A 24502-nucleotide genomic window follows, 5' to 3' on the forward strand; every position below is an offset into this window, starting at 1 on the left:
ATCCGGTTCACTAACAATGAAATGTTAGGGAAATTGGACACCGTACTCTCCTATTTAAACACAGAACAGAGAGGAGATCTAACAAGGCTTCTCATAGCGTTGAAAGAGATCTACGGGGGCAAACCAGGGTGAACGACCCTAACCCTACACCATGTGGATGCAGGAGAGACCCCTCCCATAAAAAATCCCTATCGCCAAGGTCCCAGGAAACTGACCCAGGTTCAGGAGGAAGTTCAGAATGAAGACCTAGAAATTAAAGATTTAAATTCTGAAGGGAGACACAGAAAAGCTCATAAGCCAAAGGAAAACCCTAAGTCCAAGAAGGTATTTGTGACAGATTTGGAGGGTGTGATGGTGGTGGTGACTGCAATTCAAGTATCCTAACTGAGGAGGAATTGTGGGCCAGGTTGGATGAGCTGGAACAACAGGGATGCAGGACGAAATTGATTGGTGGTCTCAAGCTGCAAGGAAAAAAAATCCAGCACTGGGTTAAAGTACAAAATGACTGAAAGACTTCAAGACATGTTTAAAACTTTGCCTGACAAAGTGTCTGATGATGTTATGGTGCCATTTGGCCCACTTGCATTTATGCCAGGTAACCTCACTCTTCCCCTCCCTGCACCTCCCTCGACCCTCCCTTCTTTCTCCCCCGATGCCAGTCCCGCTTCCTCCCTGCTTCCTCTCTCCTCTCTGAACCCCTCGCTCCTGCATCCTCACTTTCTCCTCCTCCATCCTCCCCTCCTCCGCCCCCCTCATCTTCTCCCCTCCTCCCTTTCATCCCACTACTCCCTCTTCCGAGCACCCCTCCTGACCTCTCCGCTCCTGACCTCTCCTCCCCCATCTCCCCATTCCACTCCTCCTTTCCCCCCTCCACCCCCTCTTCCTTTCCCCCATCCCCTCATGCACCTCCCTGTGGCCCCCCCGCCATCCCTCCACTGCCACTCCTGCCCACCCCTCACCCAAGCTCCTCTCCATCCCCATCCCCATATCATCCAGCTTCCCGTACAGGAATTAATTTGGATAGGATTGAAAGGACAGTGAGGCCTGGTTTTGACGTTTGGTCGATTGCCAAGCTTGTGAATAATAAAACACTTCAGGGTATTAATGTTCAGGTTTGACAGGGTGGACTAAATTCCAACACCACATAGAGCTTGTGATTGGAAGCTGGGCTTGTTGAATTTGTCACCTGATGTTCTTTCCTGCTACTGGTGAGTAATGGATGTGTTCAAGTCCAGGCAGATTTTAAGATTCAGAGCATTGTTTGTACTGCTCCTTATACCAGATTGCTGTCTCGCTAGATGACAGAAGACGAAGAGGGTTTGTGCTGTGGAGAACCAGGTTATTTTTTGCACAAAGAACAACAACTCCCAAAGTGCCTTTGCAGGTAAGTTAAGGGAGAGGGTGCCCCAAGATGGAGGTGGCCTCTCTCCAACTGTTTCAAATGTAAAATCAAAACCGGCCTCACCATTGTGGGAAGGGGCACCCTGTCCGCATGGCGGCCCACAGCTGTAACTGAAGTCAAGTAGGCTGGGGGTGGGGGGAGGGGGGGGCCTCTGAGCTTGCCGGGAGCACTGGTCCATTGGTCTGCTGCTGGGAGGCTGCTCCCAGGTAGCTGGCCTCTTCCCAGCACCTCTGGGACCTGAAGGCCCACTGGAGAAATCCAGTTGGCCTCTGACAATCGGCCTTAGTCAGCCCTTAACTAGTTGAAATAAGACAAAGTGCTGGAAATACTCAGCAGTTCTGGCACCATCTGTGGAGAGAGAAACAGTGAACATTTCATGTCTGTGGCCTTTCATCAGAACCTGATGAGTATTTCCAGCACTTTCTGTTCTTTCAGATTTCCAGCATTTGCAGTATTTTGCTTTTACCTTAACAAGTTAAATCGGCTACCTGCCGCTTGTAGGAGGGCCTCACCCACCCCTTCCTGCCGCCTGGAAAATAGCGCAGGGGGTGGGATGGATTCGGGGAACCGGATCGTTGCCCGGCAACGCAGTATTCAACACCCGCCCTCCTCCGTTCAGAGACTGTGCAGCCTTTTGCTAAGAATCTAAAAACACTCCCTTAGCAATTATCATGATAGATCACGTTTAATTGATGTAATCTTCTCTGATTCTAAACTGCACTGTTAGCAGCTCTAGTAAGTTGCTGTTTGGGATAGAAATGCGATACTGTACTCATGTGGCTCCTGGCTTGACGTAGTCATGTGACCTCTACCATGAGGCACTCTGACTGCAGGCAGCCATCACAAGCAGTTTCATTAAAGACACAGTACACACCAGACTGTTATCCTGTGAGCTCAGAACATGGTGTCAGAGTGGAGCTGAGAGTGAGTTTCAGAGATACAGCACTGAAACAGGCCCTTCGGCCCACCGAGTCTGTGCCGACCATCAACCACCCATTTATACTAATCCTACACTAATCCCATATTCCTACCACATCCCCACCTGTCCCTATATTTCCCTACCACCTACCTACACTAGGGGCAAATTCTAATGGCCAATTTACCTATCAACCTGCAAGTCTTTTGGCGTGTGGGAGGAAACCGGAGCACCCGGAGGAAACCCACGCAGACACAGGGAGAACTTGCAAACTCCACACAGGCAGTACCCGGAATTGAACCCGGGCGCTGGAGCTGTGAGGCTGCGGTACTAACCACTGCGCCACTGTGCCGCCCTGTGTTGAAGAGCTGTTTAGAAGCACAGCTACAGAACGAAGGTCACAGGAATGGTCACAACTGCTAAAAGCTGCTAAAAGCTACAGGAAGCCACAGAAAAGTAATAGAGAAACAGCTGAAAGCACAGGGTATGAAATTGGCTGCAAATGTTTCCTCTGCCTGTGCCAGTCGAAATGAAAGGTGGTATGAAGCAGAACTGGCAGTTTTTCCACTCGCAATGGCAAAATTATGAAATTACAACAAAATTAATTAGCAAACCAGAGCAGCTACAAGTAGCTACACTTTTATTACTGTTGGGGAGAGACTGTTACAAAGTGTATTCCACCCTAAATCTCTCTGAAGAGCATAAAAAACAGACATCAGAAAGTTTAAACACCTTGAAGTCACACTCTGAACCCCAAGTGAACATAACCTATGAACAGTATGTGTTCAATATTAGAGCCCAAGGTGAAAACAAGTCCATTAATCAGTATGTGACTGAATTAACACAGCTCGCAGAATCCTGTGAATTTGCACTCTAAAAGATGGTCTAATTAAAGACAAGATTGTATTAGGCAAAAGAGATCTCTCAGTGAGAGCACGTCTACTGAGAGAAGACAAACTGACTATCAGGAAAGCGATTGACATGTGCAGAAGTGCTGAGGTTGTAAATCAGCAGCTGTACCATATTCATGGCAGAACAGACCAGGCCTTGCATTATGCTGATAGACATTCCAGGCCGAAAGGGCAGAAAGATCACAGACAAAGGGCAGGATTCAAATACTGCTGAGGGGATCACGTACAGGAAAAGAAGGCATGTTTAGTGTGGGGAGAACAGTGTTCTCACTGCAAGAAGCTGATTCATTCGGCACACAAATGTTTGGTTGGAAGGAAGCACAACAAACAGGTACGGATGGCCACTGGAGAGATGTCAGCTGATGATTCTGACAAATCACTAGACACCATACAACAGGTTGGTTCAGTCAGATTGATAGGTGATGAATGGTTTGTGACTGTTGGAATGATGACTGCAGAAGGAGAATATCAAGTCAACATAAAGTGCCAGATAGACACCGGTGCATCATGCAACATCATGATCTTCACAGACCTCTGCGAAGTAGCTCAACATGGCGATCCAAAAATGAAATCATCAAAAGTATGTTTGAGGCTATATGATGGCACCAAACTAGTGCCGAGAAGACAAATTACTCTGAGAGCCCAATGCAATGACAAGAGTTAAGATCTGGAGTTCCAGATCATAGACGGCAAGCAAAAGCCACTCATCTCAGCCGCAGCAAGTCCAAAGCTTGGACTGGTAACCCTCAACGCGCAAAAGAGATTTGCAACGTGTCACAGCGCACTAAACCATTGACCACGGAAGAGATCCTAGAGGAGTACAATGATGTATTTACAGGTCTAGGATGTCTTCCAGGAGAACATCATCATGAAGTTGATGAGAGGGTAAGACCAATTCAGCATCTGCCAAGGAAAGTTCAGCTGCCCTCAAGGCCAGCCTGAAAGACAAGATAGAAGAGCTGGAAAAGAAGGGAGTAATCAAGAAAGTGACAACCCCGACAGAATGAAATTAGCAGCATGGTAACAGTGAAACAACCGGGAAAACTGAGAGTATGTATTGACCCAAAGGATCTAAATAAAACTCTGAAGAGATCTCACTCACCCATACCAACCATTGGCAAAAAATCTTCATGACCCTAGATATGAAGGATGGTTACTGGCAAGTGAAGTTGGATGAAAGCAGCAGCTTTCTAACTACATTCTGGATACCGTTCGGGAGATACCGATGGTTGCGCATGCCGTTTGGTATTTCCATGGCCCCAGAGGAGATTCAACACAGAAAACATGAGATAGTGATCTTCCCAGAGTTGAAGTGAGAGTGGATGATCTGCTAGTTTATGGATGTGGAGACTCAATGGAAGAAGACATTACTGACCATGATCAAAATCTAGTGCGACTGAGGGACAGAGCTCGCCAGATGAACCGGAAGCTGAAACAAAAATTGCAATTAAAGATGCCAAAAGTCAAGTACATAGGTCATGTACTGACAGCAAAAGGACTTTGCCCAGATCCTGAAAAGAAGAGAGCAGGAGCAGCGATGCGGTGAACAACAGATGTAAAAGCAATGCAACGATTTGTTGGATTCGTCAACTATTAAGCAAAATTTTTGCCCAATTTGTCATCGGAGTGTGAACCATTACAGCAACTCACTGCCAAGGATGTGCAGTGGTATTGGGGCACAGAACAAGAAGCAGTGTTCACTAAAATCAAGCAACTAGTGACTGCAAAGCCAGTGCTGAAATACTATGATGTAAAAGATGAAGTTACTGTGCAGTGTGACGCCAGCGAGACAGGACTTGGAGCAACCCTAATGCAGCAAGAACAATCGGTTCCATTTGTATCCAGGACGTTAATGCAAACGGAACGATGCTATGCTCAGATCGAGAAAGAGTGCCTGGCCATTGTCTTTGCTTGTAAACATTCTCATCAATTGCGACTTGGAAGAGACAAAGTGACAGTCAAGTCCAACCACAAGCCACTTCAAAGCATTTTCCTCAAGCCGTTACTATCTGCTTCAAAGCGTCTGCAAAGGATGTTACTCCGTTTACAAAGATACTATCTGGAAGTGACATACAAGCAAGGGAAACAGATGTACATCACTGACATGCTGTCGAGAGCTGCTCTCCCTATGAGTACAGAGGATGTTACAACAGAGTGTGAAATCTTCCAGATCCAACATGAAGCTGCAGCTCGACATGCTCTGGAAGTCATCAACCCAGCAGAGACATTGAATCTGACTGACATGCACCTTGTTCAAATCAAGCGAACTACCCAACAAGATCCAACTCTCCAAGTGTTGCAAGAAATTGTGATGAAAGGATGGCCTGACAGCAACAAGGACACTCCTGTGATCACAGCAGTGTATTGGGCTCACAGAGATGAATTGACAACCCAATATGGCATTGTGCACAAAGGAAATAGAATCATTATCCCTAAGGAGTTGAGAGGAGAGATGCTAAAGCGCATCATGCAAGCAACCAAGGAATTGAGTTGAGTCTGAGGAAGGTGAGAGAAGTGCTCTACTGGCCAAACATGAACAATGAAATCAAGGACCACATCAGCCAGGGCAGTGAGTGTAACGAGTACCAAGCTAAGCAAACTAAAGAGTCGCTGATGGCACATGACATCCCAGACAGACCATGGATGAAGCTGGGAGTAGACATCTTCACTCTCGCAGGAACTGATTATCTTGTCAATGTAAACCAGCTGACTTCAATGACTACCGGTGAGATTATAGATTACCTGAAAGCACACTTCAGTCGTTACGGTATTCCAGACATTGTTTTGACAGACAATGGCCCTCAGTACACGAGTGAAGAATTTAGCCACTTCAAAAAGGATTGGGAAATCCAACACCATCCTTCATCACCACACTATCCCCGGTCAAATGGAAAGGCTGAGGTGGCAGTGAAAATCGCCAAAGGAATCATAAAGGAATTGAGCAAATCTGGCACAGATGTGTACAAGGGAATTCTCTAGTGGTGAAACACACCTACTGAAGACATGGAAAGTAGTCCAGTACAAAGACTAATGTCACGCCGCACCCAAACTACTCTTCCAATTGTAAAAAAGCTACTGAAGCCAGAACTAGTAACAGGTGTGAGTGACAATAACAAGGTTAAATGGCAGAAAGTCAAATTTCACGTTGACAGAACTACCAAAACATTGCCAGAAATGAGCATTGGAGAGCCAGTAAGAGTACAAACCTTCAATACTCTCAACAAGAGTCAGCCCAACTGGCAACTTGGGACCTGCGTAGAGCAGTTGTCACCTCAATTGTACGCGGTGGAGGTGAACGTCCAGAATGACAAACAACGAATGCATGAGAACTTAAACAAAAACAAGAAATGCTGGATTCACTCAGCAGGTCTGGCAGCATCTGTGGAAAGAGAAGCAGAGTTAACGTTTCGGGTCAGTGACCCTTCTTCGGAAGTTCCGAAGAAGGGTCACTGACCCGAAACGTTAACTCTGCTTCTCTTTCCACAGATGCTGCCAGACCTGCTGAGTGAATCCAGCATTTCTTGTTTTTGTTTCAGATTTCCAGCATCCGCAGTATTTTGCTTTTATTTTAATGCATGAGAACTTGTTGTTCATAGTGGGTAACTAGACAACTCACAATGTCAATGATAATGCATGCACCTTTTTTTTGTCTGACAAGGGGGATTTTTGGGATAGAAATTCAAAACTTTACTAATTTGCCTCCTGGCTTGCCGTAGTCATGTGACTTCCACCATGAGACACTCTGACTGCAGGCAGCCATCACAAGCAGTTTTACAAAAGACAGGGCACACACCAGACTGTTGTCCTGCGAGCTCAGAACAGTTGTGTTCCAAACAGCTTTTAGAAACCCAGCACATTTAACTCAATGCTTTAAATGTTTTATTTTAATTTTTGACTGCGTTTACAATATAAAGTTAATTTTTAATGGTGTTGGTGTACCGTGGTTCATTGTGATGAGAGTTGTGACTGAGCTGTTCAATATGTCTATAAAATGTGGAATGAGAAAAGGCCATTCAGACAATCATATTGAGACTAACTCAGAGGCACGTTGGGAGCAGGGAGGGCTTTGACATTGAGTGAGGGAGGCGGAAGTAATCTCAGTGCATCTGTCAGCTGCATTTCAACACAGCCAGCTCACTATTATTTTGGCGTTGATTGTGTGGCAGTGGGTGTGAAGGGGACCCGCATGATGCGATCTCAACTCCAATATCTAAAGGGCCAATTCATCCCCCTTGCTCCAGCCCCCCCTTCCCATAATTCCCCGTCTCCCTCTTCCCATTCCCACTCCCTCCTGCATTCTCTGCACCACCCCTCTTACCCCTCCCCGTTCCCCTGCACCTTCCCCTCCCTCCGCTTCCCATTCTCTTCCCCTCTTCCCCACATCTCCAGCTTCCTGCCTGGGAAATCACCCCGTTGCCTTCGACTGAAGGGAAAGTGGTGGGCGGTGTGTGGCGATTGATCGATTCCAAAGCCATCGATCTTTCCACTATGTCAAAGTTGAACGTTATCACTGACATGTTTTATTATTTGTGCTCAATTCCAGCACAACACGGAGCTTGTGATTGGAAGCTGGGCTTGTTCACTTTGGGGCTTAATGATCTTTCCTGTCCCTGGTGAGTGATGGGTGTGTTCAGGTCCTGGAGGATTTTAAAATTCAGAGTATTGTTGGTACTGCCCCGAATACAGCAATGTCCTTCAGCTAGATGACAGAAAAACCCATTTGGGCTGTGGAAAACAAGGTTATTAGGCTGCACAAAGAACCAAAACTCCCAAATTGTGAGTTATGTCATAAATCCAAGCAGATTTATTCCATCCTGCCTCACATGTGATACATCCATATAACTCGGGTACAGTGTGAGAGACCCCAGGGTACATTGTGAGGGATCAGGATATAATGTGAGGGACCCTGGGGTATACTGTGGAATTATGGCCAACACGGACTGTGGGCCGGAAAAAGTTGCCTTAAAATGTAAGCAACTAAACAGCAGATCAGAATGGCAGGAGTTCAGTCTTAGTGTGGTCAGTGGAGTAGCAGTGTTTTGGTGGCAGAGTCCAGGAATTTGGAAGATACTTTTTAGCAAAGAGTTTGCAGGACCGGGTGATGTGCAGTGGGCAGGGTCAGAGGTCAGGGTTTGGGGATTGGCAAGGAGTCCCAGGTAACTTTAAATTAGCTATTCACTTGTAGTTAGTCCTGAAATTCACCTACTGTTGGAGCCAGGGCGATGTAAACAGTGGAACAGAGAAAGAGGGGCCAAGGATAGAAGTGCCCAGCTGCTGGCCAGACCTGTAGACGTGTAACCTCTCATGAAACAAGTTTAAAAGCCGGAGCCTTTCTGATGAAAGATCACAGACCTGAAACGTTAACTCTGTTTCTCTTTCCAGAGCTGCAGCCTGATCTGTTGAGTATTTCCTGCACTTTCTGTTTTTATTTCAGATTTCCAGCATCTGCAGTATTTTGCTTTCATTCTGGCAGAGGTCCAGTTGCTCGATTAGACACCAACATGGCGAGATGTTTTTTTGAGGAGCAGGAAGTCGCTGCCTTGAATCAGAAATTCAGCCTTTCTTCACCTGCTGAAATCAACAATCTCATCCTCAACTATCTGCAGAGAAAGGTGAGAATGTGGCCGATCCAAAAATCAGCATCTGGGTCAGACGGTCAGGAGTTCAAGTCCCAGTCCAGAGACATGAACACGTAATCCTGACTGACATTCCCAATGCAGTACCGAGGCAGTGTGCACTATTGCCTTTCAGATGAGATGTTAAACTGAGGCCCTGTCTGCCCTCAGGTAAATGTAAAAGATCCCATGGCACTATTTCGAAGAAGAGTAGGGGAGTTGTCCCCGGTGTCCTGACCAACATTTATCCTCAATCAACATCAGAAAAACAGATTATCTGGTCATTATCACATTGCTGCTTGTGGGAGCTTGCTGTGCACAAATTGGCTGTTGCTGTAAAGCATTTTGAGACATCCTGAGATTGCAAAAGACTGGATAAAGAAATGTACTTGGGTGTGCAGGGGACAATTTCAAAATCTGCAGATGACACAAAACTTGAAAGTATAGTGAACAGCGAGGAGGATAGTGTTAAACTTCAAGAGGACATCGACAAGCTGGTGTATAGGGTGGACACATGACAGATGAAATTTAATGCATAGAAGTGTCAGGTAATTCGTTTTGGTCGCAAGAACAAAGATAGGCAATATAAAAATGAAGGGTGTCTATCTAAAGGGGGTGCAGGAGCCGTGGGACCTGGGGGTATATGTGCACAAATCATTGACGGTGGCAGGACAGGTTGAGAAAGTGTTTAAAAAGGCAAACAGGATCCTGGGCTTTAGAAATAGAGGCAAAGAGTACAAAAGCAAAGATGTTAATGGTGAACCTTTATAATACACCTGTTTGCCCTCAATTGGAGAATTTTGTACATTTCTGGACACCACACTTTCGGAAGGATGTGAAGGCCTTAGAGGGGGTGCAGAAAAGATTAACTAGAATATTTCCGGGGCAAAGGTCCCTCTGTTATATGGATTGATAGGAGAAGCTGGGGTTGTTCTCCTTCGAGAAGAGGTTAAGAGAAGATTTGATAGAGTTTTTCAAAATCATGAGAGGGTTTGGACAGAGGAGATAGGGAGAAACAGTTCCCATTGGTGAAAGGATCAAGAACGAGATGACATCGATTTCAGGTGAATGGCAAAAGAACTAAAGGCGACGTGAAAAATCTTTTTTAAGCAGTGAGTGGTTAGAATCTGGAATGCACTGCCTGAGAGTTTGGTGGAGGCAGCTTCAATCGAACCTTTCAAAAGGGAATTGGATAATTATCCAAAGAGAAATTTTGCAGGGCTAAGGGGAAAAGGGCAGGGAGTGGGACTTGGTGAGTTGCTCTTGCAGAGAGCTGGCATGGATACGATGGGCCAAATGGCCTCCTTCTGTGTTGTAACTGTTCTATGATTCTACGATAAGTCTATGTTTCTTCTCTAGTGGCCAATCTGTTACACTTTGATTTGTCTAAATACTTTTGAAGTGTGATATTGCCTTTAAATATTTTCCAGCAGTGACTGGGATTTATAGTTAAGTGTAAAATACATGGAAATCTGTGAAATGAAACCTTAGTAATTTTCAGAATTTAATAGTTAAATGTTGGGGATACTTTTTCCAATGTCAACTTGATTGTTACCAGTCCTCTCACCACTGGGTAGTTCGCCATCACCAACACCACCTACTTCCACCTCCATAACATTGTCCAGCTCCACTCCTGCCTCAACTCATCTGCTGCTGAAACCCTCATCCATGTCTTTGTAACCTCTAGACTTGACTTTCCAACATCCTCCTGGCCGGCTTCTCACATTCTACACTCCGGAAACTTGAACTCATCCAATATTCTGCTGTCTGTGTCCTAACTCACACCAAGAGCCACTCACCCATCATCCAGGTCCGGCAACTCCTTGATCCTGGTTTTCAAATTTCAATTCTGACGTCTTGTTCATTCTCAATTTTAGGCACTCCACGACTGGCGGCCGTGCCTTCACCTGCCAAATCCCTAAGTTCTGGAATTCTCTCCCTAAACCTCCCCAACTTTCCTCCTTGAAGACGCTCCTTAAAATCTACCTCTTTGACCACACTGTCAGTCATTTATCCCACATTTTCTTCATGTGGTTCCTGAGAAATGTCTTGGGATGTTTTACTTCATTAAAGGCTCTATATAAATGTGAATTGTTGTAGTATTCTCACCGTGGGGTAATGATCTCATCTCTGAGTGAGAAGATGGCAGGTTCACAATTCACTGCAGATTTGAGCTTACAACCTCAGCGCAGTACTGAGGGTGAGCTGCCCTGTCAGAAGTGCTGACTTTCAGATATGCTGTTATAATGAAGTCCTATTAGCCTGTTCTGTTTAAACTTTTGGAAAAAGAGCAGGAATTCTCCTGGTGTCCAGGTGTAAGAACTAGGGTCGACAACTCCGCTTGGACATGTTCCTAGAGATTTCATCACATGATCACCCACCACCAGCTGCCCCATCCCCAGTCAAACAGCCTTTTCCGCAACTCCAGTGTACTTGTCACCAATCAACTGAAGTGTTTAGAAGAAGAGAAAAGATACAAACCTTTTCTTTGATGCCCTACAATTTTTATCTCCGGCTGTTTCTCGCAGCAGTATCCGGAAAATCATTCCATAATTCCAGAGACTGCAAGACAATCCTGGAGGGTTGGCAATGCTTCGTAAGAACCAGATATAACTCCTCCTCCTGGCAAGCTGTATCAGGAGGCTCTTTTGGAATGTGAAGCCCAGACCATTAATATGGCTGCGGCCTAACACCTCCAGAGCAAACAACCAGTCAGTCACTGGAAAATTAAATTTCTACCCAATTAAATCTGTCTTTTTGTTGTGTTAAAGGTGAGTGTTAATTCTGCTTATACAGATCACAGTGAGTGACTAGATTAATTAATTTGGGGTTTCTTGCCTTTATTGTGTCTCCAGTTGAGGACTATATGGTTTCTGCCATTTCTAGGAACTCAATGTGCAGGCTTTCCAATAAAGCTATCAGGCACAGAATTACTGAACGCAAGTTTTTTTCTGGGGTGGGGAGATGGTGGTGATAGTGAAGAGATGGATGTGTCAGTAAAATAATCTCGACTCGGGGTGTGCTTTGTATGGGTCAACACTTAACAAATCTCCTGGACTGCCTCCAAACCCAGGAGAAAAATCAAAGGGCATTCAGAACACAGTTTTGTTTACTGATTGTAAAAATATCGGACATGGGAATAAAAATGGCTGTTTGGATGATTCTTGTTCGTTGGTCAATCGGGTAATGAGGAGCGTGTTCTCTTTCTGATGACCCTTGGGTAATGAAGAGATAGTTGACTTTCTGATTGGCTGTGGGTGTGTTGGCAGACCAATGGCGGGAGTGTTGAAGTTGGGGGACAGAGGGTGAAGAGATGTTTGTTTGATTAAAATGTGATTCCCTTTTCAGAAGGGGAAGCCCTTCAGCCTGGCAGTGGATGTGGGATGTGGCTCAGGTCAGAGCTCCCGGGGACTGGCTTCTTACTTTGAAAAAGTGGTTGGAATTGATCTGAGTGGAGCTCAGATTGAAGAGGCCAAGAAACTGGATAGACCTGATAATGTCTCTTACAGGTAACCATAGTAATCTGAAGATTTTATAGAGCACAAAAACTAAAGTTGCAGCCTTTCTCATTTTGTTGAGGGTGATCAATTTTAGTTTCAGTAGTTCGATCGCATTCAAAGAGATCTAGACAAATAAAGTTCGTGACCATGAAAATTCTTGATGCATTTTAATATAATTTATTGGATGATAACAGGAAATATGAATCTTGGATGCAGATGCAATGAGTTTTCATGAGAAAGTTGGAAAAGGATTTGGATGTGATAATTGGTCATTGACTGAAAGCATTGTGTCAAAATGCTGTCATTATCAGCAATCAAGTATTGTGAAGCATAGAATCACAGATAGTTTAAGGCACAGAATGATCCACCTATTCCACCTTCCCGCATTTGATCCGTAGCCCTGCAGCTTATGGGACGTGAGGTGTCTATCCAGACTCCTTTTGATCGAGTTGAGGGTCTCTGCCTCAACTATCCTTCGCTCCCTTTTTAAACAGATGTACAATGTTAGCAGTTCTCCAATCCTCCGGCATCACACCTGTATCCAGTGAGGACTGGAAAATGATGGTCAGACCCTCTGCTATTTCCTCTCTTGCTTCTTTTAACAGCCTAGGATGCATTTCATCTGGCCCTGGTGATTTATCAACTATTAAGGATGCTAATCCCATTCTCCTTCCTCTCTCCCTATGTTTATCACATCCAATAATTCACACTCCTCCTCCTTGACTACCATATCTGCATTGTCCCCCTCTTTTGTGAAGACAGACGCAAAGCATTCATGAAAAACCATACCAATATCTTCCGTTTCTACACATAGGTTACCTTTTTGGTCTTTTATGGGCCCTACTCTCTCCTTAGTTATCCTCTTACTCTTAACGTATTGATAAAATATCATTGGGTTCACCTTGATTTTGCTTGCCAATATTCTTTCATGCCCTCTCTTTGCTTTCCTAATTTCCTTTTTGATTTCATCCCTCCACTTTCTATACTCCTCTCAGCTTTCTGTAGTATTGAGTTCTTGGTGTCGGACATAAGCTTTCCTTTTCTGCCTTATTTTACCCGATAGGCTCCTTGACACCCATGGGGCCCTAGATTTGGCCGCTTCACCATTTTTCTTTGTGGAAACATGTTTACCCTGAACCCCTTGAATCTCCCCTTTGAATGTCTCCCACTGTTCACACACCATCCTGACTTGGAACTATATCGCCGTTCCTTCACTGTCGCTGGGTCAAAATCCTGGAACTCCCTTCCTAACAGCACTGTGGGTGTACCTACACCGCATGCACTGCAGTGGTTCAAGAAGGCAGCTCACCACCACCTTCTCAAGGGCAATTAGGAATGGGCAATAAATGCTGGCCTAGCCAGTGACGCCCACATCCCATGAATGAAAAAAAAAATAACTTGATTATAAATTAAATGTTAATCCTGTATAATTTATTGGTTTGGTTACAATTAGAATGTGAACAATGGTGGACATGTAAAGACTCGCTGGTCTATCTAGCCTTTCCCATATTACTGCCATGCCTTGTCTATCACAATATATACACTCCCCACCCCATCCAAAACTATGTGATTTCCTGGGTGATCTGAGGAACCGGATAAACCCAGGCAATTCAGTGGGGAACATGGAGGAAATTTCTCTCTGAGCCTCTTTGATGATCAAAGCTCGTCCAGGAGCTGGCTCTGGACCTGATGAATGTTACCAGATATTTACCTCTTGTAGAAGATCATCTCCACCCCAGGCAGAAACAAGTCCAGGACTCACTTGAAGGAATTCAGTGAATCAGCGTGTGCCGAATGGGACTGCAGCCTGTTCCACAGGTCCATTATTCTCCGGGAGAAGAGCTACCCGCTGACATCAAACCTAGATCTTGCCTTATACAATTTAAAATTGTGGCCTCTGATCCTTCCTAATCTATTTAGAACATAGAACATAGAACAGTACAGCACAGTATAGGCCCTTCGGCCCACGATGTTGTGCCGACCCTTTAACCTACTCTAAGATCAAACTACCTGCATACCCTTCATTCTACTATCATCCATGTACCTCTCCAAGAGTCGCTTAAATGTCCCTAATGTATCTGCTTCCACTACCACCGCTGGCAGTGCATTCCACGCACCCACCACTCTCTGTGCAAAGAACCTACCTCTGACATCCCCCCTAAACCTTCCTCCAATCACCTTAAAATTATGCCCCCTGGTGATAGCCCTTTCCACCCTGGGAAAATGTCTCTGGCTATCCACACTATCTATGTCTCTCATCATCTTGTACACCTCTATCAAGTCACCTCTCATCCTTCTTCGCTCCAATGAGAAAAGCCCTCGCTCCCTCAACCTTTCTTCGTAAGACATGCCCTCCAGTCCAGGCAGCATCCTTGTAAATCTCCTCTGCACCCTCTCTAAAGCTTCCACATCCTTCCTATAATGAGGCGACCAGAACTGAACACAATATTCCAAGTGTGGTCTAACCAGGGCCTTATAGAGCTGCAGCATAACCTCGCGGCTCTTAAACTCAATCCCCCTGTTAATGAAAGCCAACACACCATACGCCTTCTTAACAACCCTATCAACTTGGGTGGCAACTTTGAGCGATCTATGGACGTGGACCCCAAGATCCCTCTGTTCCTCCACACTGCCAAGAATCCTGTCTTTAAGCCTGTATTCTGCATTCAAATTTGACCTTCCAAAATGAATCACTTCACACTTTTCCAGTTTGAACTCCAGCTGCCACTTCTCAGCCCAGCTCTGCATCATGTCAATGTCCCGTTGCAACCTACAACAGCCCTCCACACTATCCACAACTCCAGCAACCTTTGTGTCATCGGCAAACTTGCTAACCCAGCCTTCCACTTCCTCATCCAAGTCATTTATAAAAATCACAAAGAGCAGAGGTCCCAGAACAGATCCTTGTGGAACACCACTGGTCACCGAGCTCCAGGCTGAATACTTTCCATCTACTACCACCCCCTGTCTTCTATGGGCCAGCCAATTCTGTATCCAGACAGCCAAATTTCCCTGTATCCCATGCCTCCTTACTTTCTGAAAGAGCCTACCATGGGGAACCTTATCAAACGCCTTGCTGAAATCCATATACACCACATCCACTGCTCTTCCTTCATCAATGTGTTTTGTTACATCCTCAAAGAATTCAATAAGGCTTGTGAGGCATGACCTGCCCCTCACAAAGCCATGCTGTCTGTCTCTAATCAAACTATACTTTTCCAAATAATCATAAATCCTGTCTCTCAGAATCCTCTCCAATAATTTGCCCACCACCGACCTAAGACTGACTGGTCTGTAATTCCCAGGGTTATCCCTATTCCCTTTCTTGAACAAGGGAATAATATTTGCCACCCTCCAATCATCTGGTACTACTCCAGTGGACAGTGAGGACGCAAAGATCATCGCCAAAGGCGGGGCAATCTCCTCCCTCGTTTCCCATAATAACCTTGGGTATATCCCGTCTGGCCCCGGGGACTTATCTGTCCTCATGCCTTTCAAAATTTCCAGCACATCCTCCCTCTTAACATCAACTTGTTCGAGCATATCAGCCTGTTTCACGCTGTCCTCACAAATGACCAGGTCCCTCTCACTAGTGAATACTGAAGCAAAGTATTCATTTAGGACCTCCCCTACCTCCTCTGACTCCAGGCACAAGTTCCCTCCACTATCCCTGATTGGCCCTACCCTTACTCTGGCCATCCTCATGTTCCTCACATAAGTGTAGAACGCCTTGGGATTTTCCTTAATCCTACCCGCCAAGACATTTTCATATCCCCTTCTAGCTCTCCTAAGTCCATTCTTCAGTTCCTTCCTGGCTACCTTGTAACCCTCTGGAGCCCTGTCTGATCCTTGCTTCCTCAACCTTAAGTAAGCTTCCTTCTTCCTCTTGACTTGCTGCCCCATATCTCTTGTCATCCAAGGTTCCTTCACCCTTCCATCCCTTCCTTGCCTCATCAGGACAAACCTATCCAGCAGTCGCAGCAAGTGCTCCCTAAACAACCTCCACATTTCTGTCGTGCATTTCCCCGAGAACATCTGTTCCCAATTTATGCTCCCCAGTTCCTGCCTAATAGCATTGTAATTCCCCCTCCCCCAATTAAATATTTTCCCATCCCGTCTGCTCCTATCCCTCTCCATGACTATAGTAAAGGTCAGGGAGTTGTGATCACTATCACCGAATTGCTCTCCCACCAAGAGATCTGCCACCTGGCCTGGTTCGTTGCCAAGCACCAAGTCCAACATAGCCTCCCCTCTAGTCGGCCTATCTACATACTGAGTCAGGAAACCTTCCTGGACACACCTGACAAAAACTGCTCCATCCAGACTATTTGCACTAAGGAGGTTCCAATCAATATTAGGGAAGTTGAAGTCACCCATGACAACAACCCTGTTACTTCTGCACCTTTCCAAAATCTGCCTCCCAATCTGTTCCTCCGTGTCTCTGTTGCTATTGGGGGGTCTATAGAAAACTCCCAATAAAGTGACTGCTCCTTTCCTGTTTCTGACTTCCACCCATATTGACTCAGTAGACAAACCCTCCTCGACGACCTCCCTTTCTGCAGCTGTGATACTATCCCTGATTAGCAATGCCACTCCCCCACCTCCTTTACCTCCCTCCCCATTCCTTTTGAAACATCTAAACCCCGGAACATCCAACATCCATTCCTGCCCCTGTGATATCCAAGTCTCCGTAATGGCCACAACATCGTAGCTCCAAGTACTGATCCATGCTCTAAGTTCATCACCCTTATTCCTGACACTTCTTGCATTAAAATAGACACACTTCAACCCATCATACTGGCTGCAACTTTGCCCTGTCAACTGTCTAACCTTCCTCACAGACTCTCTGCACTCTGTATCTGCCTGTTCAACAGCTACCCCATCCACTGATCCGTAGCTTCGGTTCCCATCCCCCTGCCAAACTAGTTTAAACCCTCCCGAAGAGCTCTAGCAAACCTCCCGCCCAGGATATTGGTGCCCCTCCTGTTCAGATGCAACCCGTCCTTCTTGTACAGGTCCCACCTTCCCCAGAAGGTATCCCAATGAGCCACATATCTGAAACCCTCCCTCCTACACCAGCTCTGTAGCCACGTGTTCAGCTGCACTCGCTCTCTGTTTCTAGCCTCACTAGCACGTGGCACCGGTATCAATCCTAAGATTACAACTCTGCTCGTCCTGTCTTTTAGCTTCTATCCTAACTCCCTATATTCACTTTTCAGTTCCTCATCCCTTTTCCTAGCTATGTCATTGGTACCGATGTGTACCACGACTTCTGGCTGCTCCCCCTCCCCCTGAAGAATCCTGTGGACTCGATCCGAGACATCCCTGACCCTGGCACCCGGTAGGCAACATACCATCTGGGAGTCTCGTTCGCGAACACAAAATCTCCTGTCTGTTCCTCTAACCATTGAATCTCGTATCACTATCGCTCTCCTATTCTCCCCCCTTCCCTTCTGAGCCACAGAGCCAGGCTCAGTGCCAGAGACCTGGCCGCTGTGGCTTTCCCCTGGTAGGCTGTCCCCCCCAACCGTATCCAAAACGGTATACTTATTATTGAGGGGAACGGCCACAGGGGATCCCTGCACTGTCTGCCTATTCCCTTTCCCTCCCCTGACGATCACCCAGCTACCTTTATCCTGTAACTTAGGTGTCACTACTTCCCTATAACTGCTCTCTATCACCCCTCAGCCTCCTGAATGATCCGAAGTTCATCCAGCTCCAGCTCCACTTCCCTAACGCGGTCTGTGAGGAGCTGGAGTTGGGTGCACTTCTCACAGGTGAAGTCAGCAGGGACACAAGTGGTGACCCTTACCTCCCACATCCTGCAAGAGGAGCATGCAACTGCCCTAGCTTCCATCCCCTCTGCTCTAAATTGACAAAAGAGATTTTTAAAAAAAGGAAAAACCTTACCTTACCAAACCCTCCACACAAGAGTCCTTTTTTTTGGTTAGAGCAGGAGGTTGGGTGGGAGACACTACACGTGTAGTGTCTCGGGTTTAGCCACTGCCCGAATATATAAGTTCACTTACCCAGCAGTCCCCATGTCCGCGTCCGCCAAATCCCAAGGTATGTATTTTAAATCTCCACTTACCTTCCCGGCTGCCCCCTGGCTTGTACTCTCTCCGGCTCCGCTGCTCCAAACAGGAAACAAACTGTCCACTCAAACACAATCTAATCCCTTTATCATCTTATCAACCTTAAATCAATTCAGCCCAAGGTCTACACTTCTCTAAAGTGTGGAGTCCATTTACTTGCTATTCCCAACCCCAATCCTGGGTAAGTAAGATGCTTTAGATCTTGAGATCTCTGCACCCTTTCCAAAGCCTCAATATCACCATTTAGAAAGCATTCTGATCTCCCAAAGTGGAAGATGTAAGTACACAGAAATCAATTTGCCACATTTTTGCCAATCAATATCTTTTTTTGTAATTTTATGCTTACAAAGATGCCTGTCTTTGTGCCAAACTTGGATGTGACTCTCTATCCCATCATCTAAGTCGTTAATAAATATGATGAATAGTTGAGGCCTCAACACAGATCCCTTTTGTATTTGAAGTGAATTAATATTTGATACGGGAGAAAAATAGATTATTGGGAAGGAGCAGAGGAGTAGGGTTAATTGGATAGTTCTTTCAAAGAGCCAGGATAGGAATGATGGGCTGAATGGCCTCCTTCTTTGCTGTGAAATTCTATTGTCCTATGTCGGTTACTCCTGTCAGAAACTCCTATTTTCGATATGCCTTTATCATGGAAGAATTCATGGGCTGAATTTTATGGAGCTGTCTGGGGTTCCGACACCTGGACCAAAAGGTGAGGGGAGCCTGCTGCATTCCTTTGTAGACAACCCCAGCTCTATTTAACAGCATTCAGGCAATTAACTGCCCAGCGACATGATTCCTATTCCTTTAAAGGCTGGGATCTTGCTTCCCCGACCTGTTGGCCAATCAGAGGGCCAGCAGCTCAGTTGTATCTGCATCTCCACTGGGAGCGATGACCACTGTCCTAAGTACAAGAGGCCTGGGACCAGGGCCATCCCTGGAGCACTGGACCACAGCAAAGTGCTGTGGAGTCACCGGGCCAATCCGGCAGACACTAGCTGAGGTGGGGGGATGTGGGGTGGGTGATTGTTGAGCATGGGGGGCTGTTAACAGAGGGACGGCCTTTGTCACGAGGGGCCCTCCATCGGCCACAGATTGCCATGTTTTACTGGGCGACCTCCCTACATGGCAGGGCTCCCACCAGCCACTGGTAAAATACCAGCAGAGGTGGGGAGAGGCCCTGAAGTGGCCATTAATTGGCTACTTAAGAGCCTCAATTGGTCTCTGGGTGGAAAGGCCATCTTCGCCCTTTTCTGTCCCTGACAATATAGTATGCTGAGGGAAGGTGATCGGCACTCCGACTGCCGCTTTCTGGTGCTATTTTATGAGCACACCCCCCACCCCCCACCCCCACCACAATCCTGTCTCCCAGGGCTCATAAAATTCCAGCGCACATCTGGGATACTAGATGTCATTGGGAAATTCATTTAAAACTGCAGAGATACTGAAGCTGTTGTATTCCTGTGATTCACTCGACAGAGTGGGCCTTGCGGAGGAGCTGGAGTTTGAGGATGGTTCCGTTGACCTGGTGACAGTGGGAGTAGCAGCACATTGGTTTGATATGGAGAAGTTTATGAAGGAGGTTGACAGGATTCTAAAACCCAAAGGATGTATAGCTCTCTATTGCTATACAGTTCCCCATGTGTTTCATAACGACAACTGCTCTGAGGATCCGAACCAGATTGTTCAAGACGTAAGTAAAATGAAAGGAACAGAGGCTTGCATTTATATAGTGACTTTCACAACATCAGTACATCCCAAAGTGCTTTATAGTCAATGAAGTGTTGTCATTGTTGTAATGTAGCAGCGAATTTGCACACAGCAAGCTCCCACAAGCATGATAATGACCAGATAATCTGTTTTCATGATGTTGGTTGAGGGATAAATATTGGCCACGGCTCCCTGGAGAACTCACCAACCTCAAGATAGTATAATAGGAACATTTTTACTCAACTGCAAAGACAGACAGAGGGCCTTGGTTCAACATTTCATCTGAAAGACAGCACCTCCAACAGTGCAACACTCCCTCAATGCTGGACTGGAATGCCAGTTCTAGATATTTGTGCTCAAGTATCTGGAATGGGGCTTGAACCCACAACCTTCTGACTTCATGTTAAGATTACAATCAACTGAGTCATGGCTGATGTAGGAGGCTTAGTAGTGTTAAGAGTTTTGTTTTTTTATAAAAAAAACTAGGAGATCTGTGTGCCTTTAAGACTGAAACAAAGACTGTGAACAGTGACTGAATGTTGACATTTGGTGTCTGGAATGCAGGCTGCAAGCCAATTTGTGTCCAATTAACAGGAAGATTTTACGACAGTCTTATGGCTTCTGTAGAAAGACTTTAGTTTCAGTTCTGCAGAGGGAAACAGAACAGAACTGAAATCTCAAGAAAGTTTCCACTGTTGGACTGCTACTTTAAAATTTAAATAGGCCTGTTGCTACAATCTGTTGCTGAAAGATCTGTGTGAGGCCTGCTGAAGATGAACTACCTTGAACGCCAACTCACCGTATACTGTTCATTAATTTCACCTGGAGAGATATCGAGTGATATCTGACTGTTCAACTCTGGGACACCTCACTGATCCAGAAAATGCTACCAGAAGACACAGCCCAGCTATTTAATTATTTCTAAGAAACTGTCCTCAAGTAAATATTTCGGTTTTCCTCGGTTAACCGATTTTTGAATATATGTGTGTGCACGAGGGTTAAGAAGATTAAGGAGTTATAAAATCTCATCATACAAATAGATTCATCTCATTATGGTTTAAAACTTGGTTTATTAATAAATAGTTAATTTTGTTGTTGTTTAAAGAAACCTGGTTTGGCGTGCTTTATTCTGGGGATGAATAAAGTGATTAATTTGGCTATTTTCTGGTCGGTGGGAACTTTACTAATATGCTGCGTCCTGTGGAGTAGTGGGTCTGAATTAACAGTGCATTACTCCCACCTTGGTCATAACAGTAGCCTAACTAATTTCTACTCAAACAGAAAATTGTTCTCAATGCTGTAAAGATGAAAGTACATATTGTACAATGTGCATTTAATTTACATTTAAGAATTGGCTGGAGGACTTGGTTGTTTGTATTGGATCCAACCCAACTGGGAGTGCTAAATATGGTTGTGTAGGGACAATTTATTCTTTTTCTAAGCCAAGTACTTGTACCTTGGTTTGGACACAAGATAAATGTCCACCTATAATCTTCTTCTTCTTCTTCTTCTTTGGCCTCCTTGTCTCGAGAGACAATGGGTAAGCACCTAGAGGTGGTCAGTGGTTTGTGAAGCAGCGCCTGGAATGGCCATAAAGGCCAATATTTGAGTGATAGACTCTTCCACAGGCGCTGCAGATAAAATTGGTTGTTGGGGCTGTTACACAGTTGGCTCTCTCCTTGCGCTTCTGTCTTTTTTTCCTGCCAACTGCTAAGTCTCGCCACTCTTTAGCCCTGCCTTTATGGCTGTCCACCAGGTCTGGCAATCACTGGCAACTGACTCCCAAGACTTGTGGTCAATGTTCCAGGACTTCATGTCTTAAGACATCTTTAAAGCGGAGACATGGACGGCCGGTGGGTCTGATACCAGTGGCGAGCTCGCTGTACAATGCGTCCTTGGGGATCCTGCCATCTTCCATGCGGCTCACATGGCCAAGCCATCTCAAGCACCGCTGGCTCAGTAGAGTGTATATGCTGGGGATGTTGGCCGCCTCGAAGACTTCTTCGTTGGAGATACGGTCCTGCAACCTGATGCCAAGGATTCTGCGGAGGCAGCGAAGTTGGAATGAATTGAGACGTCACTCTTGGCTGACATATGTTGTCCAGGCCTCGCTGCCATAAAGCAAGGTACTGAGGACACAGGCTTGATACACTCGGACTTTTGTGTTCCGTGTCAGTGCGCCATTTTCCCACAGTCTCTTGGCCAGACTGGACATAGCAGCGGACGCCTTTCCCATGCTCTTGTTGATTTCTGTATCGAGGGACAGGTTACTGGTGATAGTTGAGCCTCGGTAGGTGAACTCTTGAACCACTTCCAGAGCGTGGTCGCTGAGATTGATGGATGGAGCATTTCTGCCATCCTGTCCCATGATGCTTCACCTATAATATTGCATTGATTATTCCTCAATCAGACTTGTTTCCCAAGGTAATGTAAGCTTGAGGGACACTTTCATACATACAACTGTTCTTTTAGAAACCTTTTACAATTTCACGAAAATTAACAAAGGACAATTTGATGAAGGTCTCTAATCCAAGTGTGGAGCCCTGTGTGGGTGAAATTGGGCACACAATGCATTCTTGACTCAGAGAATGATAACTAAATGATTACTATTGTACATAGATGATAACCTAAATGACAAAGAAAGGTATTTTCTTTACTTATTGAAACCCTTGTAAACCTCACATCACATTTAGATATTATACATTCCTCCATGATGGTGAAATCTTTGTGGTTAAAAGTGCCAACCTCCTCCCAGTTGCAGTAGGTTGGATCTCCCAGACCTTTCTCAAAATCAATGTCATTTTTGCTCACTTCTCCAAGGACTTTCGACCTGGACGTCGTGAATAAGGTGATTCCTGGGGATCCTGCTGGTCTTTTCCTTCTCCACAAACTTCAATTCCCAAAACAGGTTCCATTCTTCGCAGCCTTTTGTTTTTTCAATTTTTCCTGAGAGCAGGTATACCCTCTCTCTCTCTTTCTCTCTCGCTCTCTGTCTTGGGGCTGCCAATGCTGGTTGTCTTCCTCTCTTACAACCTCCCTCACTCTGCCACTGCTGGTTTCCTTTCTTACAGCCCGTCTGCCTTCATAAAATCTGTTAAATTTATGTGGATTCAAAAGTCAATAGCCCATTGTCCATTTCCAATATGTAAAGTCCACAAGTCTGGCTTCAGCAACACCACCTGGGCTTTTCATTGTTTTCAGGAGTTAGCAGCTGCCATGCACATTTACATCCTCAGAATCACTGACTCCTTGGTTTAGGATACTAAAGTTTGGGAGGGTAAAACCCATTGTTTTTCAGGTGTCATGCCCCTGCAGACCCTGCTTTTCAAAGAAAGTCTTTACTCTGTGTTCTTTGTTATCCTGGTAACCAAGATTTCTGTCTTGTCTTTCAGTAGAGTTGATGTAAGATCACCTGACTTCTCTGACTCCAGTTTAAACTTTTAAAAATCACAGATTTTAAAACATAATATCGTTACGCCATGAATGAATGAAAGAAATCTCTTCAAATGTTTTGGTGTCAAATTTTGTTTGGTGCTCCTGCGAAGATCCTTCGGAGGTTTGACCATATGAAAGGTGCTATATAAATGCAAATGGTCGCTTTTCTTAAATTCATTCATGGGATGTGGGTGTTGCTGGCCAGGCCAGCATTTATTGCCCATCCCTAATTGCCCTTGAGAAGGTGGTGGTGAGCTGCCTTCTTGAACCGCTGCAGTCCATTTGGGGTAGGTATCCCCACAGTGCTGTTAGGAAGGGAGTTCCAGGATTTTGACCCAGTGACAGTGAAGGAACGGCGATATAGTTCCAAGTCAGGATGTTGTGTGACTTGGAGGGGAACTTGCAGGTGGTGGTGTTCCCATGCATTTGCTGCCCTTGTCCTTCTAGTTGGTAGACGTAGCAGGTTTGGAAGGTACTGTCTAAGGAGCCTTGGTGAGTTGTTGCAGTGCATCTTGTAGATGGTATAGACAACTGCCACTGTGCGTCGGTGGTGGAGGGAGTGAATGTTTGTAGATGGGGTGCCAATCAAGTGGGCTGCTTTGTCCTGGATGGTGTCGAGCTTCTTGAGTGTTGTTGAAGTTGCACCCATCAGGCAAGTGGAGAGTATTCCATCACACTCCTGACTTGTGCCCTGTAGATGGTGGACAGGCTTTGGGGAGTCAGGAGGTGAGTTACTCGCCTCAGGATTCCTCGCCTCTGACCTGCTCTTGTAGCCACATTATTTATATGGCTACTCCAGTTCAGTTTCTGGTCAATGATAGCCCCTAAGATGTTGATAGTGGGGGATTCAGCGATGATAATGCCATTGAATGTCAAGGGGAGATGGTTAGATTCTCTCTTGTTGGAGATGGTCAT

General features: G+C 45.6%; 1 protein-coding gene across 7 annotated transcripts in view; it reads left to right on the forward strand.

Moving 5' to 3' along the window:
* The window catches only part of LOC137371778 (putative methyltransferase DDB_G0268948), a 50834-nt gene that overhangs the window by 8852 nt on the left and 17480 nt on the right, over nt 1–24502 (forward strand). For 2 of the 7 annotated variants that reach the window (XM_068034636.1, XM_068034638.1), the window contains exons 2-5: nt 1283–1384; nt 8664–8841; nt 12193–12353; nt 19922–20135. In XM_068034636.1, coding sequence (XP_067890737.1) covers nt 1299–1384; nt 8664–8841; nt 12193–12353; nt 19922–20135 — 639 coding nt within the window. In that variant the 5' untranslated portion in view covers nt 1283–1298. Of the gene's footprint in view, nt 1–1282; nt 1385–8611; nt 8842–12192; nt 12354–19921; nt 20136–24502 lie in introns of those variants that run through there. The other 5 variants (XM_068034637.1, XM_068034639.1, XM_068034641.1 and 2 more) reach the window with 4 other exon arrangements.

Source organism: Heterodontus francisci, chromosome 7, assembly GCF_036365525.1.
Source record: "Heterodontus francisci isolate sHetFra1 chromosome 7, sHetFra1.hap1, whole genome shotgun sequence".
Classification (NCBI taxonomy): Eukaryota; Metazoa; Chordata; class Chondrichthyes; order Heterodontiformes; family Heterodontidae; genus Heterodontus; species Heterodontus francisci.